This window comes from Schistocerca piceifrons, chromosome 2 (genome assembly GCF_021461385.2).
Source record: "Schistocerca piceifrons isolate TAMUIC-IGC-003096 chromosome 2, iqSchPice1.1, whole genome shotgun sequence".
NCBI classification, from domain to species: domain Eukaryota; kingdom Metazoa; phylum Arthropoda; class Insecta; order Orthoptera; family Acrididae; genus Schistocerca; species Schistocerca piceifrons.
Window position 1 is genome coordinate 481,713,755 of NC_060139.1, and position 17,309 is coordinate 481,731,063.

At 45.3% G+C, this 17,309-nt stretch overlaps 1 protein-coding gene across 1 annotated transcript in view; it reads right to left on the reverse strand.

The window, feature by feature from the left end:
* LOC124775081 (nose resistant to fluoxetine protein 6-like) overlaps positions 1–17,309 on the reverse strand; it is a 365,609-nt gene that overhangs the window by 68,840 nt on the left and 279,460 nt on the right. The window contains exon 9 of the mRNA XM_047249887.1: positions 2,858–3,051. Coding sequence (XP_047105843.1) covers positions 2,858–3,051 — 194 coding nt within the window. The remainder of the gene's footprint in view (positions 1–2,857; positions 3,052–17,309) is intronic.

The window sequence follows — 17,309 nt, forward strand, 5'->3', positions numbered from 1 at the left end:
ATATCAAACGGCGGTGGTTTGGGGTCGGTCAAAAGCACGCTACAGAGTGTCTGGATCGGAGATGTACTTCAAGTAACCTATTTTTAACGGTTTCTTATGTCATTGCGTTGCCAACTGCAGCTCAAATCGCTGGTGCAGATGCAGCACGAAGGGCCAGAGCCATACACCGAACACGATGTTCTTTCCTCTCTGTAATACACGTAGCCGATCTTACCCTGAACTTGTCGAAGTCGTAGAGTCCATCAGCTACAGGTGCCCGCAATCATGTGCAGTGATTACATTCCTTCCAAGTATATCTGCAGTACCGCAGAAGGAACATCCAGCTTCTCGTAGCCCTGCTATACGACCACGTTCAAACTCAGTGAGGTGTTGAAAAAGGCGTCTTTGTCGCCTTGAACGCTTTCTTGACTAACGTCAATGACCAGTCTCAAAGGTAACTAACGCTTACGACCGTTAAACCGTGTGTTTAAAGCAAACTTGATTTGCATTCTCATAGTGGCGCTACTAGCGCCACTGTTACGCGACTGGCGCGAAATCTGCACAGACATCATCTTTTATGTGTATAAACACGCCTACCAACTATCGGTATATGCCGCACAACTCCTTCTTGGTGCTGGGCTTTCTTTCTGTTAGTGTATTTTCTCAATCAATTTTTAATGGTGGCAATTACTTTAGATTTGTTACTGTCTTTTCCTGAAATCACCCCGGAAAAATTAAGGCTTTCGAAATTTTAAAACACGTTTCAAGTTACAACATTATCATGTACTTAGGAACAAATATTCTATTAAAATTTAAATGTGATGCAGTAGCTATTGCATTTAGCCGTCAATCTGTTACGCTATTACTCTGCTACACATTCATACTAAGTAAAATCAAACTAAGCATATGTGTTTTCAAAAAAAAGTTACAAGTTAAATACATCGTGAAACTGAGAAAACTGTAAACTTATACAAATTTCCATTTTCATGTCAGGTAAAACCGTTGGGAAGTGTACGAAACTCAGTTAATTTTTAATTACCATATGTTCCGTGGTAAGAGACCTTCTGCTGTTTCGGTGATGGTGAAGTATGGCTTAGCCGCCCACAAGGAATACAACTGTTACAAAAATATATAGAATCTTACTTGAAATAAAAATCTGCAATTGAAGAATTAACAATATGTTCCAAGTATATTAATGCACACTGAGGTGACAGAAATTATCGGATAGGGATGTGCACATATAAAAATGGTGGTAGTATAACGTACACGAGGTATAAAAGGGCAGTGCATTAGCGGAGCTGTCATCTGTACTCGGGTGATTCATGTCAAAACGACTCTGACGTGCTTATGGCCTCACGACTGGAATTAACAGATTTTGAACGCGGAATGGTAGTTGGAGTTAGACGCATTTGACATTCCATTTCGGAAATTGTTAGGGAATTGAATATTCCGAGATCCACAGCGTCAAGAGCGTGCCGAGAATACCATATTTCAGGCATTACCTCTCACCACGGCCAACACAGTGGCCGACGGCCTTCACTAAACGCCGAAGGACGGCGGCCTTTGGGTAGAGGTGTCAGTGCTAGCAGATGAGCAACATTGCAGGTAATAACCGCAGAAATCAACCTGGAACGTAAGACGAATGTGTCCGTTAGTACAGTGCGGCGAAATTTGGTGTTAAAGGGCTCCGGCGCAGAAGACCGACGCGAGTGCCTCTGCTAAATGTAAATATCGTGTGACTAGGGCCTCCCGTCGGGTAGACCGTTCGCCGGGTGCAAGTCTTACGATTTGACGCCACTTCGGCGACTTGCGCGTCGATGGGGATCAAATGATGATGATTAGGACAACACAACACCCAGTCCCTCATCGGAGAAAATCTCCGACACAGCCGGGAATCGAACCCGGGCCCTTAGGATTGACGTTCTGTCGCGCTGATCACTCAGCTACGGGGGGCGGACAGTGCTGAAAGGACAACATTGCCTCTGCTGGGCTCGTGACCATATTGGTTGGACCATAGACGACTGGAAAACCGTGGCCTAGTCAGATGAGTCCCGATTTGAGTTGCTCGTGGTAGGGCTCGTGGTACGGTTCGAGAGTGGCGTAGACCTCACGAAGCCACGAACCCGAGCTGTCAGTAAGGCCCTGTAGAAGCTTTTTGTGGCTTCATAATGGCGTGGGCTGTGTTTACGTGGAATGGATTGGTTCCTCTGGTCCTACTGAACCGATCATTGACTGGAAATGGTTATGTTCGGCTATTTGGTGAACTTTTTCAGCCATCCACAGACTTCATATTCTCAAACAACGATGGAAGCTTTATCGATGACGAAGTGCCATTTCATCGGGCTACAATTGTTCGCGATTGGTTTGAAGGACGTTGACAGCTCGAAGGAATGACTTTGTCACTCAGATGGTCCGACTTGAATCCTATCAAACATTTATGGGACGTAATCGAGAGGTCAGTTCGTGCACCGGCAACATTTTCGCAATTATGCACGGCTATAGAGACAATATGGTTCAATATTTCTGTGCAGGACTTCCAAGGACTTGTTGAGTCCATGCTACGTCTAGCTGCTGCACTACTCCGGGCAAAAGGAGACCCGACACGATATTAATAGGTATCCCATGTCTTTTGTCTCCTCAATACAGAACTTAAATGTTTAGAGCTCTAATTACAAATGCCGCACGAAAAACATCCTCATGTTAACATCAAGAAAAACAGCAGACAACGGCGGAACCTGCTTGTGGCACATTCCTTCCCGTGATTCTAAATTTCTGACCAAGCAGCTTTATATGTTTCTGGTTACGCTGTCCTCCAGGTACAACATTGTCCCTTCCGGCACACGGTATGCAATGTGTTACATTAAAATGTAATACTTACTGCGGGAACGGCATCACTAATGCGTCCAGATTTTGGAGGTAAATGGTCATGAAGGGCAGCACCATGGAGATTATGGTGACGCACCCCATGGCTGCCCAGCCCGCCACGGGCCACCGCCACGTCATGTACCCCAAGAAGAGGCTCACGATGAAGAAGTGGAAATCCGCCGACATGTACCACGACTGGAACACGCACTGCAAAAGCAAAATATTTCAAGAAGTGTTATGTTCTTACAGTGGAAAGTAATTAGTTTTTTTATAACAGTCATCGATGCAGGAAATTATGAGTCAACAAAGCCAAATACAATCACCGTACTTTCAGAAACAGAGCTTGGGCCCATGAGGAAATACAACCGCGGTCGGCGACAGAGTAAAGCAGCGTTAAAGAACTAAGTGGTACACACTATTTGTGATAACAGCAGAGGCACAACAGGCGGACAAAGGAAAGCCATCCAAGGAGTGACAGCTTGATGCTACTGTTATTAAGCCAGGTTGATGAGGAACGAGTCCACATCCTTCATATAGTTGTTTAACGTGAAAATTAACGCTTATTGCTGACTATAGTTTGGTAGACAGAAGTAGTAAGAGTTTAATGAACTGTAACAGGAACCTGAACAACAGGTGTAGATATAACAACTCTTAAATACTACGTTGATAATGGGTACTTACTAGCCGAAATCTGAATCTGATCTAATAAAACTAGAACGAAAACGGCGACTGATTACTGCTGTTTAGCCGGCCGGCCTGACCGAGCGGTTCTAGGCGCTTCAGTCTGGAACCGCGCGACCGCTAGGTCGCAGGTTCGAATCCTGCCTCGGGCATGGATGTTTGTGATGTCCTTAGGTTAGTTAGGTTTATTTAGTTCTTTCTAGGGGACTGATGACCTCAGATATTAAGTCCCATAGAGCTCAGAGCCATTTGAACAATTTTTTGCTGCTGTTTAACATTTTGAAAGTTATCACGGAGTGCATTCCACTTTCTTAATGTAAGGTATTCTGATGCAGTAATTACTATTTTTAACAACTAGTTGCCGGCCGGCGTGGCCGAGCGGTTCTAGACGCTACAGTCTGGAACCGCGCGACCGCTACGGTCGCAGGTTCGAATCCTGCCTCGGGCATGGATGTGTGTAATGTTCTTAGGTTAGTTAGTTTTAATTAGTTCTAAGTTCTAGGGAACTGATGACCTCAGAAGTTAAGTCCCATAGTGCTCAGAGCCATTTTTTTGAACAACTAGTTATTTAGTTACCAGAATGCCGCGGAGAGTGAGCTGTCTTGAAACATCCTAGCAGATTAAAACTGTGGTCGGTGCGGCACTGAACACGGAACCTAACGCATTAGGTCAGATGATGATCGGAAAAAGAGAACTAAAGAACGGAGTAGCTAAGCGTACCTTAAAGCCAACCTTCACAATTGGTTGGGTAAGGTTCTCGGTAATGTTAAGTGGCCAGAGAGTCGCAGGTGTACAGATGTGTTAGGAATATTTCAGTGTGCACCGTTTTGGAATTAGTTATTCTTCCAGAGTAACAGTTCGTAACAGAGAACGTTTGAACATGGGTAAAAGAAGAAAAGTTCACAATTCAGCATCGCTAAAAGAACATTTTATTGGATGACACGTTTCGACAGAGCTATGCTGTCATCGTCGGATCTATTGGTTATGAGTTTTCACCACAAAGCATTCATCAGTACTGCAAGTCGCTTTACATTGCGTGTGTGCACCCTACTGTCATTAAGATCATTAGTCATGGTAGTGGGGTGCACATGCACAGTCTGAAACGGCTTGCAACACTGATGGATAATATGTTGTAAAAATTGAAAACAATAAGACGCGATGATCACAGCACAGTTCTGTCGAAACCTGTCATCTAATAAAATGTTTTTTTAGCGATCTTGGCTTGTGAAGTTTTCTTCAGTTACCGTATACTGCAGACTGCCTCCAGAGAATGTCAGGCACATGTTTGAACAGTGTGTTCTAGTACAGATATCAGTGACTGCACTTCGTTACGGTGAACTATTTATTACATACAGATTTCGATGAACTTGTTGAACATTAGGAGTTTATTCCTATGGCTAAAACTAAACTCTCTCCCAACAGGTCTCGGCAGACCCAACGATACCGACCGACAGGCGTGTCATCCTTATCCGAAAGGCGTCACTGGACGCTCATACGGAGGGTCATGTGGTCAGCACACCGCTCTTTCCGCCGTTGTCAGTTTTGGTGACTGGAGCCGCTACTTCTGTGTTAGGTACCTCACAAATTTTTCTCACAAGGGCTGAGTGCACCCTACTTTCCAACAGCGGTCAAAAGATATAGATAGTCACTAATCCATGAGCTAGCCCAGCCAGGCAGCGCTTGACTTGGGTGATCTGACGGCAAATGGTGGTACACTGCGCCAAGGCCTTTGGCAGTTCAGTTTATTTGATTTTTGTGCTCAGCACAACCCCTTTGGCTTACATTAGTCATTGTCTGTAAACGCTCTGCTTGCTCTGATAGGTCAGTTATTTCACATTCCACTGATTTCACCGTGTGTAACATTATTCTATGTAATTCCACCATTCAAAGTAATTCATGTTTAATCTGAATAAACTGATGGAGTACTTTAATCCTTCATTTCAGCTACACATATATCTTCACCCACTCTTAGGCTGGCCAAATTGTTAATCGATGTTTCATTAAGAGCGTAATGCAGCAATGCGCACACAACCCCTATATTAGAAAACAAGCCGTAAACAGATCAGAGGAAAAATGCTCCTGTCTTAGCACAAAAATGGTAAATACTTTGCTCTTCAAATGACTCTGACAGTGAGTGATGAACTAGATGCCTCAACCCTCATTCCGCCCCTCATCAAAAATTTTGGCATGCAAACATATTCGTGCTCATTCATCATATAACATTCTAAATCCTTTTGTCCAGACTCTCTAGTTAAGTATTCACACTCAGTGAAACGTGGCGCCGTTAAATTAGTAGGCTGTTCTGTCTGGCGTCATGGGCTCATGTGTAGTATCAACTATCACTCGTGCGGCCCCATTGCCAATATCAATGAGGAAAAGTTGGTACTTGGGGGTTGTGTCCTTAGAAGGTCTTTACTTGCCGATGTACAGGGTGTTTCATTAACTGTATTTGCCTCTGTAAGTTACGAAGTAATAGCCGACGGAAATATTTATTGCGGTAGGTCACCATAAGAAACGTTACACTGTCTGCGGAGCTATGAACATAGTTTATTGTGTTATTATCCAAAGTGTTACAGCAAAAAGACACAATTTTTAAAATGGAACAATAGTTGTTTCTATCATGCACTGGAATCAGTAACACCAGCTGTGTATACTTCAATTTAAATTACATTCCTATCACTTTTAGTTTGGGAGCTACAACCCTTCAAAGTTTCAGGGACAGATACCACACGCTGTACATAATACATGGCTGTGTGGTGGGTGATGGATGTTCTGGCGGTGGGACGTTGATTTAAATGAGATGTTCAAATGTGTGTCCATGTTCCTGAATGTACAACGCAATGCGCCTTCTAAAGGATCTGCGGACGAGATGTAACATCGCCGGTGTCACGGAGCAACATGCGTCCTCAATGCTCCGTTTTAGAACATCTGGAGATGTGGGCTCAGTGACATAAACACGATCCTTTAGATATCCCCACAAAAAGAAATCTAATGGTGTTAAATCGGGCGACCTTGCGGGCCATGAATGAGGACCATGGCGCCCCAACCACCTTCCTGCAAACCTGTTGTTTAGTTCTTCCACTCAGCACATAACATTCTGTAATCCTCGTGGTGATTTGCTTCTTTGTCTACCTGCCCTCCTTGTTCTCTTTTGGTTTGCACCCAACCCTCACAGTTTTACTCGGTCGGGTTCTTTGGCCGTAAATGAAGGTAGTAGTATTGCACTAAGACACTAGTTGACGTTTGAAAATTTGTCCCGCTATTATATTTCCTTTCCTTTCTGGGTTGTACCCATTATTAATGTTCTAATTAATCAGCTCTTGGTTGTAAATACAGCGTGAACAATTATGCGAAGACACAGGTTGCCGTTAAACAAAAAGAGGCACCTTGTGGTTGGATTTAGCTGATAACCAGTTGAATTCTTTGATGGCAATTGCATTCCTCAGTCATTAGTTATAATCTGAACAACCTGTTGTACTAAGCTGTTCGTTTCCGTGTTTGAAAGATCGACTCATTATTGGTGTATTTTAGCTGGATCTTGTGCTTCCATCGAGTGAGTTCTCTTGTAATAAGTGTTCACAAGTGATGTTTTAAGACGTTCCTTCAGAGCGGTCTTAATAACTGACAATCAGTACCTTGAAAATATTAACAGTCAACTGTCACCATGGCTTTAGTCAATTGTCAGAAGGGACGGGTTGGGGTCCAGTCGCACCTCGGTTGCCGATTGACATTAAGAGGATGGTTGCTTTGAAGTAAGCCTTATCGATGTCATATTGTTTGCTAATCTGTTTAACCTCTAAGCCCAGGTGCGCATCTTAACCCCGAACTTTGCGACATACGGCTTCCAAGTTAAAAGTTAAGTCATTTGTTTTGAGTGATTGAATCACTCTCGTCATCAATGGTGCTTATATAGTTCTCATGTGTTGCAGAAGGGCAGCTGATAAGACAGACTGTGTCCAGCACGGTAGCAAACACCGCTGTTTCACCCAATAACGGGCAGGCTGCGGGTTCGGCCGTCTTGTAATCATTGTCATATTGTTTGCTGTTTTTCAATGCAGCACTTCAGATTTCTTTTCCAAAGACTAAAAGCCTATTCAACTTAAGGTTTAATGTGAAAAGAATTTTGCAAATTGTTCATTTCGTTAAAGAAAATTTTATGGTTAAGTGCTTCGATTATCTTTAAAATACAGTTTAAACATTGTTAAATAAACAGGTTGTGTGAAAAGGAATTTATATTGGTGGGTTCTCCTTTCCACGTCTTCCTTAATTACAGTAAGTATCATGTATCACTCAGCATCTCGTTCTGACTGTCATTGTCTATATACTGTATATGTCTCTCGAACTGTCTCATTGTTACAGAAAATCCCACTGCCACTGCCTCTTTCTCAGTTTCACTGTTTCCTTTTGCCTTTCTTTCCCACTGCCACCGTCTGCACCATACGACAGCGGCTCAAAAAATATGTGGGATACAACTTATTTTTCCTCTACGCCCACGTTTAAAATTTCGGTCCGAAATGCAACCACCCCTATACTTATGTGTTTAAGTTCATCAAGGTGTCAGGGTCCAGGCCTCACAGGCCTCGTAATGGTCTCCACTCATCTATATTTTTTATTTCACTCTATCTTCTCTGTTTCGCTCCACTGCTTCTGTCTCCATTCATCTCTCTTTCTATTTTGCTGCCACTGACTCTCACTGGCCATCAGTGTCTCCTCTCTCTTTGCCTGCCAGTGCTTCTTTTTCTCTTTTACTGCCACTTTTATTCCCCCAGTGTCACTATCTCCTCTCAGTTTCTCTTTCATCGGCACTGTCTCCTCCGTCTTCCACCGTCACTGTCTCTTTGCTATTCTTACAGCACAAAAAAGGGCTCATATGTGCGCATGCCTAAATTCTTTGTGAGGAGGGCGGAATGAGAATTGAGGCAGCCAGTTACCTAGCGTTCTGTCAGAGTCTTTTGAATGCTGACATATTTCCCTTTTTGTGCTCCGACAGGGTCGTTTCTCCGCTGGTTCCCTTCTTCTGCAAATGGTTCAAATGGCTCTGAGCACTATGGAACTTAACATCTGTGGTCATCAGTCCCCTAGAACTTAGAATTACTTAAACCTGACTAACCTAAGGACATCACACACATCCATGCCCGAGGTAGGATTCGAACCTGCGACCGCAGCGCCTTCTTCTCCCTGCTAGAGTGAGGCGTCCTGCTCATATAAAACAATTGTATAGGTCAGTAGAGTTTTGTCAATTTATTTATATACATGGACACATTTACACTCCTGGAAATTGAAATAAGAACACCGTGAATTCATTGTCCCAGGAAGGGGAAACTTTATTGACACATTCCTGGGGTCAGATACATCACATGATCACACTGACAGAACCACAGGCACATAGACACAGGCAACAGAGCATGCACAATGTCGGCACTAGTACAGTGTATATCCACCTTTCGCAGCAATGCAGGCTGCTATTCTCCCATGGAGACGATCGTAGAGATGCTGGATGTAGTCCTGTGGAACGGCTTGCCATGCCATTTCCACCTGGCGCCTCAGTTGGACCAGCGTTCGTACTGGACGTGCAGACCGTGTGAGACGACGCTTCATCCAGTCCCAAACATGCTCAATGGGGGACAGATCCGGAGATCTTGCTGGCCAGGGTAGTTGACTTACACCTTCTAGAGCACGTTGGGTGGCACGGGATACATGCGGACGTGCATTGTCCTGTTGGAACAGCAAGTTCCCTTGCCGGTCTAGGAATGGTAGGACGATGAGTTCGATGACGGTTTGGATGTACCGTGCACTATTCAGTGTCCCCTCGACGATCACCAGTGGTGTACGGCCAGTGTAGGAGATCGCTCCCCACACCATGATGCCGGGTGTTGGCCCTGTGTGCCTCGGTCGTATGCAGTCCTGATTGTGGCGCTCACCTGCACGGCGCCAAACACGCATACGACCATCATTGGCACCAAGGCAGAAGCTACTCTCATCGCTGAAGACGACACGTCTCCATTCGTCCCTCCATTCACGCCTGTCGCGACACCACTGGAGGCGGGCTGCACGATGTTGGGGCGTGAGCGGAAGACGGCCTAACGGTGTGCGGGACCGTAGCCCAGCTTCATGGAGACGGTTGCGAATGGTCCTCGCCGATACCCCAGGAGCAACAGTGTCCCTAATTTGCTGGGAAGTGGCGGTGCGGTCCCCTACGGCACTGCGTAGGATCCTACGGTCTTGGCGTGCATCCGTGCGTCGCTGCGGTCCGGTCCCAGGTCGACGGGCACGTGCACCTTCCGCCGACCACTGGCGACAACATCGATGTACTGTGGAGACCTCACGTCCCACGTGTTGAGCAATTCGGCGGTACGTCCACCCGGCCTCCCGCATGCCCACTATACGCCCTCGCTCAAAGTCCGTCAACTGCACATACGGTTCACGTCCACGCTGTCGCGGCATGCTACCAGTGTTAAAGACTGCGATGGAGCTCCGTATGCCACGGCAAACTGGCTGACACTGACGGCGGCGGTGCACAAATGCTGCGCAGCTAGCGCCATTCGACGGCCAACACCGCGGTTCCTGGTGTGTCCGCTGTGCCGTGCGTGTGATCATTGCTTGTACAGCCCTCTCGCAGTGTCCGGAGCAAGTATAGTGGGTCTGACACACCGGTGTCAATGTGTTCTTTTTTCCATTTCCAGGAGTGTATATACCTCGACATATGTAAACAAATAAGTACACGTAATGTAATATTAACACAAAAACCTCTGCTCAACATTTATTCTTGAAAGGTTACTCATTGACCGCAATTCAACGAAAAATCCCAGCTTATGATTGGTATCACAAACGAGCAAAAATTGTATTATCAATATTTTACTGAATTTACAGTCTTTCCAGGTTTCCATAACTATTGTAAGAAATTTTCTTTCCAGGCGTGCTAAGACCCTTTTTAACCCTTTTTTGTCACTGCCGTTTGTCACTTTGGGCTTATTTGTACAGGCGTCATAAAGTTTTATTGGTGAAGCAATGCAGACTAAAAAACGTAGTTTGGTGACCTCAGAATCCTTGTGATGACTCTAGAACCCCTGCTACATGTTAACTAGGCCAGTTAAAACTACATTTACGCCTCACACCGGATATTACGTGCATCAGTACGTTAAATTCAACCTCTGGGTCTCGGCCACAAATAATGATATCGAAAATTGTTTCGAAGGTCCCCTGGAATATCACCTTAAGAACGGTAAGAATTTCTATACCCTGCCATGAATAGAAATTATAGATGTGGCCAACTCCAAAAGTGGGAACCTTTCTTGGCCAACAATCATGATTTGTCGGGGTTGCCTCAGGAACGTCTATAAACAAACGGTGCTTTTATAAGTCGCCTTAATGGCAACCGTAGACCACACATAATCTTAAAGAGCAAACCTATTTGACCAGTTCGCCTGGTCTGGAGGAAGTGTGTAATATTCAAATTTTTACCTCATGCTGTAGGATAACTACAGTATGAACGTTCTTCCGATAGGTTTACAAACGGTCGCTAGGACAAGGACTATCCAAAACACTTGATCCATTATTTCTGTGATCAACAGAAGCCGAGGTATGACTGCATGAAAAATTGCATTTTCGAACATACTGTAATCGTTTGAAAGCTGCGTACTCATCCTCTAGTGGGTAGGTAGCAGCTATCTGATTTGAACTAACAATCTATCTCACAATAATTAACTGTTATCATTTGAAAACCCGGTACAATGCAGTGTCAAACGACACCAACTTAAACAATACCAATTAAAAGAACGCAGAGAACGTCGGTTCCCTTCGTTCAATGAGGCTATATGAAATAAAATCTTCATAACTTCTGAACGGTCTGCGTTAGGAGGTTCAAACTGCACGGTTGGCAGCTGGGCATGATCGGAATTAGTATGTGCTGTAAGGTTTGGTTTAGGGACGAAGCCCACTTTCATTTGGATGGGTTCGTCAATAAGCAAAATTGGCGCATTTGGGGAACTAAGAATCCGTATTTCGCGGTCGAGAAGCCCGTTCACTCTCAACGGGTGACTGAGTGATGTGCAATGTCCAGTCATAGAATAATTGGTGCGATATTCCTTGAAGGCATAGTGACTAGCGAACGGCACGTGAAGGTTTGGAAGATGATTTCATCCCCATTATCCAAAGTAGCCCTGATTTCGACAAGATGTGGTTCATGCAAGACGAAGCTCGGCCCCATCGAAGCAGGAGAGTGTTTGATGTCCCAGAGTAGCTCTCTGGGGACCGCATTTTGGCTCTGGGGTACCCAGTGGCCACTGGCATGGGCCTCGATTAGCCGCCATATTCTCCGGATCTAAACATATCCGACTCTTTTTTGTGGGGCTTTATTAAAGACAAGGTGTGCAGCAATAAAATCAAAACCATTGCTGAGCTGAAAACGGCCATTCAAGAGGTCAACGACAGCATCGATGTTCCGACACTTCAGCGGGTCGTGCAGAATTTTACTATTCGTCTGCGCCACATCATCGCCAATGATGGCAGGCATATCGAACATGTCGTAAATCCGATTTTCTGTAATGACGTTTACATGTTGAATAAAGTGTGTGGACGCCATAGTTTGTAACTAATTTATGTTTTTCTCACACAGTTCAATAATCGTCACGCTGCACATATACAACTGTAATAGTAGTTGTCCTTTCGTTTAGCGAACAGATTTTTTATCTGACGTTGATAAAAGCTCTGTCGCTGTGCTGTTTTCTCTACGGCCCAAGGAATACAGTTTTCACCAACTCCTTTGGCTGATCGTTAAGCACTCTGATACCATGCTGGACCAAGTAGCATATTCATGTCAACCGTCTCTCAACCGTCCGAGATGTTCTCTTGCAGTTTCTGCCACCCAAAATTACACCATGGAAAACGTGTTTCAGACAGTTCTTAGTTTAGTTTTCACACAGATCATTTGGATACCTTTAAAACACTGCAGGTGGCAATGCTACACTTAGAGACTACAAAGAAAATAAAGACTGGTTGTATCGCTTCTTTTTCATAATGAACTGTAAAAAAAGTGAGTGATAGCATTTTTTCCCACAGTTCCTCCCAGGTCTTGCCAATTCTCCTTGCTCTTCCCTGTTCTTGGGGGATTCCGTTCCAATGTCTTCTTCTCGGCTGCTTCGTTCAGCTATCCCAATGAGTATCCCAACCGTCTCTACTTTCTCTCAAGTGTGTGGTCTTCTATCGTATCTGATTTGTTTTGCTCCTGTCCTCCTGATTACTTGTTTTTTCTGGCTGGCACATATTCGTGATGCACCGGAGACACATACTCATGAGGCTTTGTAACTGTGATATTATCTCCTTGTCTAGTTTCCAACTTTCACTGTCTTATGAAAGGACGGCCTTCACATTTGTGTTAAAAAACAGGAAATTATGTTTTGCACGTGCTGTTTCTGTTTTGGAATATTGTATAAAATTTTATGAAGACAGCATTTGCCTTCTTTATGCTATTCTTCACATCTTCTGCAATCCACCATCTTCTGTCACCACGCTATCCAGATACCAGAATTAGCTGGCAGTCTCCACATGCTGCTCCAATACGTACAGAGGAGCTTTTGTGTTCCCAGAATTTACTGTCATTTCCTTTATTTTACCTACATCTTGACGCCAGAAATTTCTGCTTCTCTTTTTTTAAGAGAATTTAACGAAAATCAGACCCTCCATAATTCATGGATCCCCCATTGGATTTCTCTTGTCCTCCATGTTGTGATTCTTCTCATATTACAGTCAAGGGTAAGCGGAAAACCTGTTTAGGACAAAATAAAAACCTTCCAGGCTCCAGTTGCCTCTATTGGCTCAGTGAGATTTCCCTTGTGAGGCGCGCAACGTCTGTAGCCATTCTATAGCTCTTTAACGATGTTGACAACCTGCTCTAGTACACCATACTTCCCCAACACCTGTCACAGTACTTCCTGTTTCACAGAAACGAAGTCCTTTTCAAAATCAATGAATGCCAGGCACATGGTTTATATGGAATTATTTCTTTACTTTAAGATGTTCCTAAATGTACTAATAAGATCAACACAGCTGCGCTGTGCGCAAAAACAGGCTTGTTCTTTACACAATCGATTTTCAAGTGAATGTTAAATCGAACATAATTTACACTCTAAGACAAAAAGGAAAATAAAAAAAAGTCGATGCACCACGGAGGAATTATACGACATGGACGGAAGTCGGCAGATGTAGTGTATACGTAAAGACAAAGAAATGATTACAATGTAAGAAAGAATAGATGATTTATTGAAGAGAAGGAGATTCCAAAATTAAGCAACTCAATAACGCGTAGATCCACCTCTGGCCCTGTGAAACCAGTTATTCGTCGTGGCACTGATTGATAGGCTTGTTGGATGTCCTCCTGAGGGATATCGTGCCAAATTCTGTCCGGATGACGCTGGTATCGACGTGTCCTGTGTTTACTATCCTTGCCAGCTGCGCGGTGAAATTGCACTGCAGTGTCACACGTTCATCCATCGGCCACCAAACCTTATAAGTTTACATTTTCCGTCGATACCTGTATGTGTATCAATTTGTGTCCTGCCTACGTGGTGCTTCGTGTCTTTTTTTGTCTTAGGGTGTACTGGTGGTACAGTGCAAATGTAATGAACAGACTCCCCGGTAGACATAGATCCATGATTTATTGTTAATAGTACGATGTATACTTCACAGTCCTCTCATGAGTTACAGAAAGGGTTAGCACTTGGCAGTAACATTCCGTTGTATATACATGGTCTTGGTTGGGTCAGGATCAATCTAGGAGTGCTGTCGGATGGAGGGTGCAGTGGGATCTGTTTGTGTTCCGACTGATGAGCCGCAGCGTGCCCGGAGCGTGAGTGTATTTCGGAGGATGGACACTCCGCGGTGCCTTCGTGATTGAGGAACAACTTGTGCGGTCAGCGTGGCCTGTCATTCCGCAGTTGTGCGCCAGCATGAGTACTGTCGTGGAGTATGGATACTGCGCGACCTGCTAATGAGAGATCAGCACGGATCGGAGTTGACCTGCAAGCTATTGTGCTGGTTGCGCCGGACGACACCAAGAGGTTGGCTACCCGCTGGACGAAGATGTGTGTGCGGTAGCGTAAGAAGTCGGCGAGTGGCCATTTGCACGGCAACTACAACACCGCGCCAATTGTTAGATGCCGACAAAATTTTAGGGAGCTTTACCGCCAACCTATGTTGTCACTCTTTTGGAGATTTATCTTTGAGCCAAATATACTTTAGAAAAGTGTGAAGGATTTTACCAGTCGTTTCTACATAGTTTTTTAGGCTTTCCCTGCGCTGCATCTGCTTGATAGGCTCCCTGGAATTACGCCGGATAATATTGTAAAAACCGCACAATATTTCAGCGAGACAACTGCCCGCCATATTCAGGTGCTACTGTCGCGTCGCTGAGAATTTCGCCAATTTATATGTTGGCTTTCTAGAACAGCGCAGGCGCCAGCGGGAGTACAACGTCAACGAAGACCAATTGTAGACGGACGTCGAATACCAGAGCCCTCTGCTGGAGAAACGGGTCGCGGTCGCGGAAGCGCGCCGCGGCGCGGGAGAATGCGGCTGGGAGCGACGGACCCCGTTCGCGCGCGCGAGGTGTTGGCGCGCGATTTAAGCATGTGCTATGGTTTCCCATCTGCATTGACTCGCCAGCCGGTGTGGCCAAGCGGTTCTAGGCGCTTCAGTCTGGAACCGCGCGAACGCTACGGTCGCAGGTTCGAATTCTGCCTCGGGCATTGATGTGTGTGATGTCCTTAGGTTAGTTAGGTTTAAGTAGTTCTAAGTTCTAGGGGACTGATGACCACAGATGTTAAGTCCCATAGTACTGAGCCTTTTTTTTTTTTTTGCGTTGACTCGGTGCAGTTGCTAATCTGCGGCTGACGATTCCTTAGTGCCGCCATGGCTGGCTCCCAGGTGAAACCCCGTGTCTCTGTTTATTAGGTCACTGCTTATACGTATTTCGACCGCCTGTTTGATGATGGAGTCCCAGTATGTGGAAGCATACAGAGGATCTTGGTTTCTTCATAGATCATGCTGTGTCCCGTATCAAGGCAGTGCTCAGCAATCGCAGATTTCTCTGGCTGACCCAACCTCGTGTGACGTTTATGTTCGTCGCATCTGTCTTTAACCGTACGATACGTCTGACCAATATAAGACTTCCCACAGTGGCACGGGATTTTATATATTCCTGGTCTCCTCAGGCCGAGGTTGTCTTTAACAGAGCCCAGCATTGATTGCACTCGTGCTGGAGGCCGGAAAACACATTTAATCCGGTATTTCTTGAAAATTCTGCCCATTTTAAAAGACACGCCACCGACATACGGTAGAAAAACCAACCCCGTGGTGTTCTCTGCATCTTCAGGCTGTTCTTGAGGTTTGGAGCGTGCTGGTCGAAATGCATTCCGGATCTGCTTCTCGGAGTACCCGTTCTGGGCAAACACAGAGCGGAGATGGCTAAGCTCTGCCGATAAGCTGTCCTGATCTGAGATGGCTCTAGCCCTATGCACTAGCGTCCGTAATACACGGCTGCGCTGTGAGGGACGATGACAGCTCGTAGCTTGTAAATACTAGTCCGTGTGCGTAGGCTTCCGGAACACACTGTGACCCAAGGAGCCGTCTCCTTTTCTACGAACCAAAACATCCAGAAACGGGAGCTCACCATCTTTCTCTACCTCCATGGTGAAACAGATGCCGGCCGGTGTGGCCGTGCGGTTAAAGGCGGTTCAGTCTGGAACTGCGTGACCGCTACGGTCGCAGGTTCGAATCCTGCCTCGGGCATGGATGTGTGTGATGTCCTTAGGTTAGTTAGGTTTAATTAGTTCTACGTTCTAGGCGACTGATGACCTCAGAAGTTAAGTCGCATAGTGCTCAGAGCCATTTGAACCATCTGAAACAGATGCTTGGATGGAGCGAGTTCAGATGTTCCAGAAAAGAAGGAAGCGTTGCAGTCCCATGCGGCCATGCCACAAACGTATCATCTACATATCTCCAAAAACATTTGGGTTTTAAAACCGCCGTCTCAAGTGCTTTGTCCTCGAAGTCTTCCATAAAAAGATTAGCTACTATGGGAGACAGAGGGCTACCCATAGCAACACCGTCAGTCTGCTCTAAATACTGGTCGTTGAATAAAAAATAAGTCGAGGTAAGCACGTGTTTGAAAAGGTGTAAGATGTCCTCTTCCAGCTTAGCTCCTATGAGTTGAAATGAGTCCGTCAGAGGCACTCGTGTGAACATAGAAACTCACTAGTAAATCGGTAGATTCAAGGCGCAGGTTCTTTAGTCGCCGTATAAAATCTTCTGAGTTTCGAATATGGTGTTCACATTTCCCCACCATGGGACTCAGAAGAGAAGCCAGATGTTTAGCTAGGTGGTATGTTGGGGCACCTACATTACTGACGATAGGGCGAAGCGGAACATTCTCCTTATGTATCTTTGGCAGGCTATAAAGCCGTGGCGGAACTGGTGCTCGTTCTCTTAAACTCTTCTCCAGATGGTCAGGAAGTCGGCTGGATTTGAGGAGAGCGGATGTCTTCCGTTGTACGGCATCCGTCGGATCTTTCTGAAGACGGCGATACATTGTATCCTGTAGTAAGTCCATCATCTTGCCAAAATAAGATGTAGCAGGCATAACAGTGGCGTTACCCTTGTCAGCTGGTAAAATTACTACATCATTGTCTTCTTTTAAAGAACGGAGCGCTCTTCTGTCTTCAACGGTGACGTTCTGCTTGGGTGCAGGCATCCTGGTTATTGATCCGCAAGCCTCTCGCCTTATTTCTTCA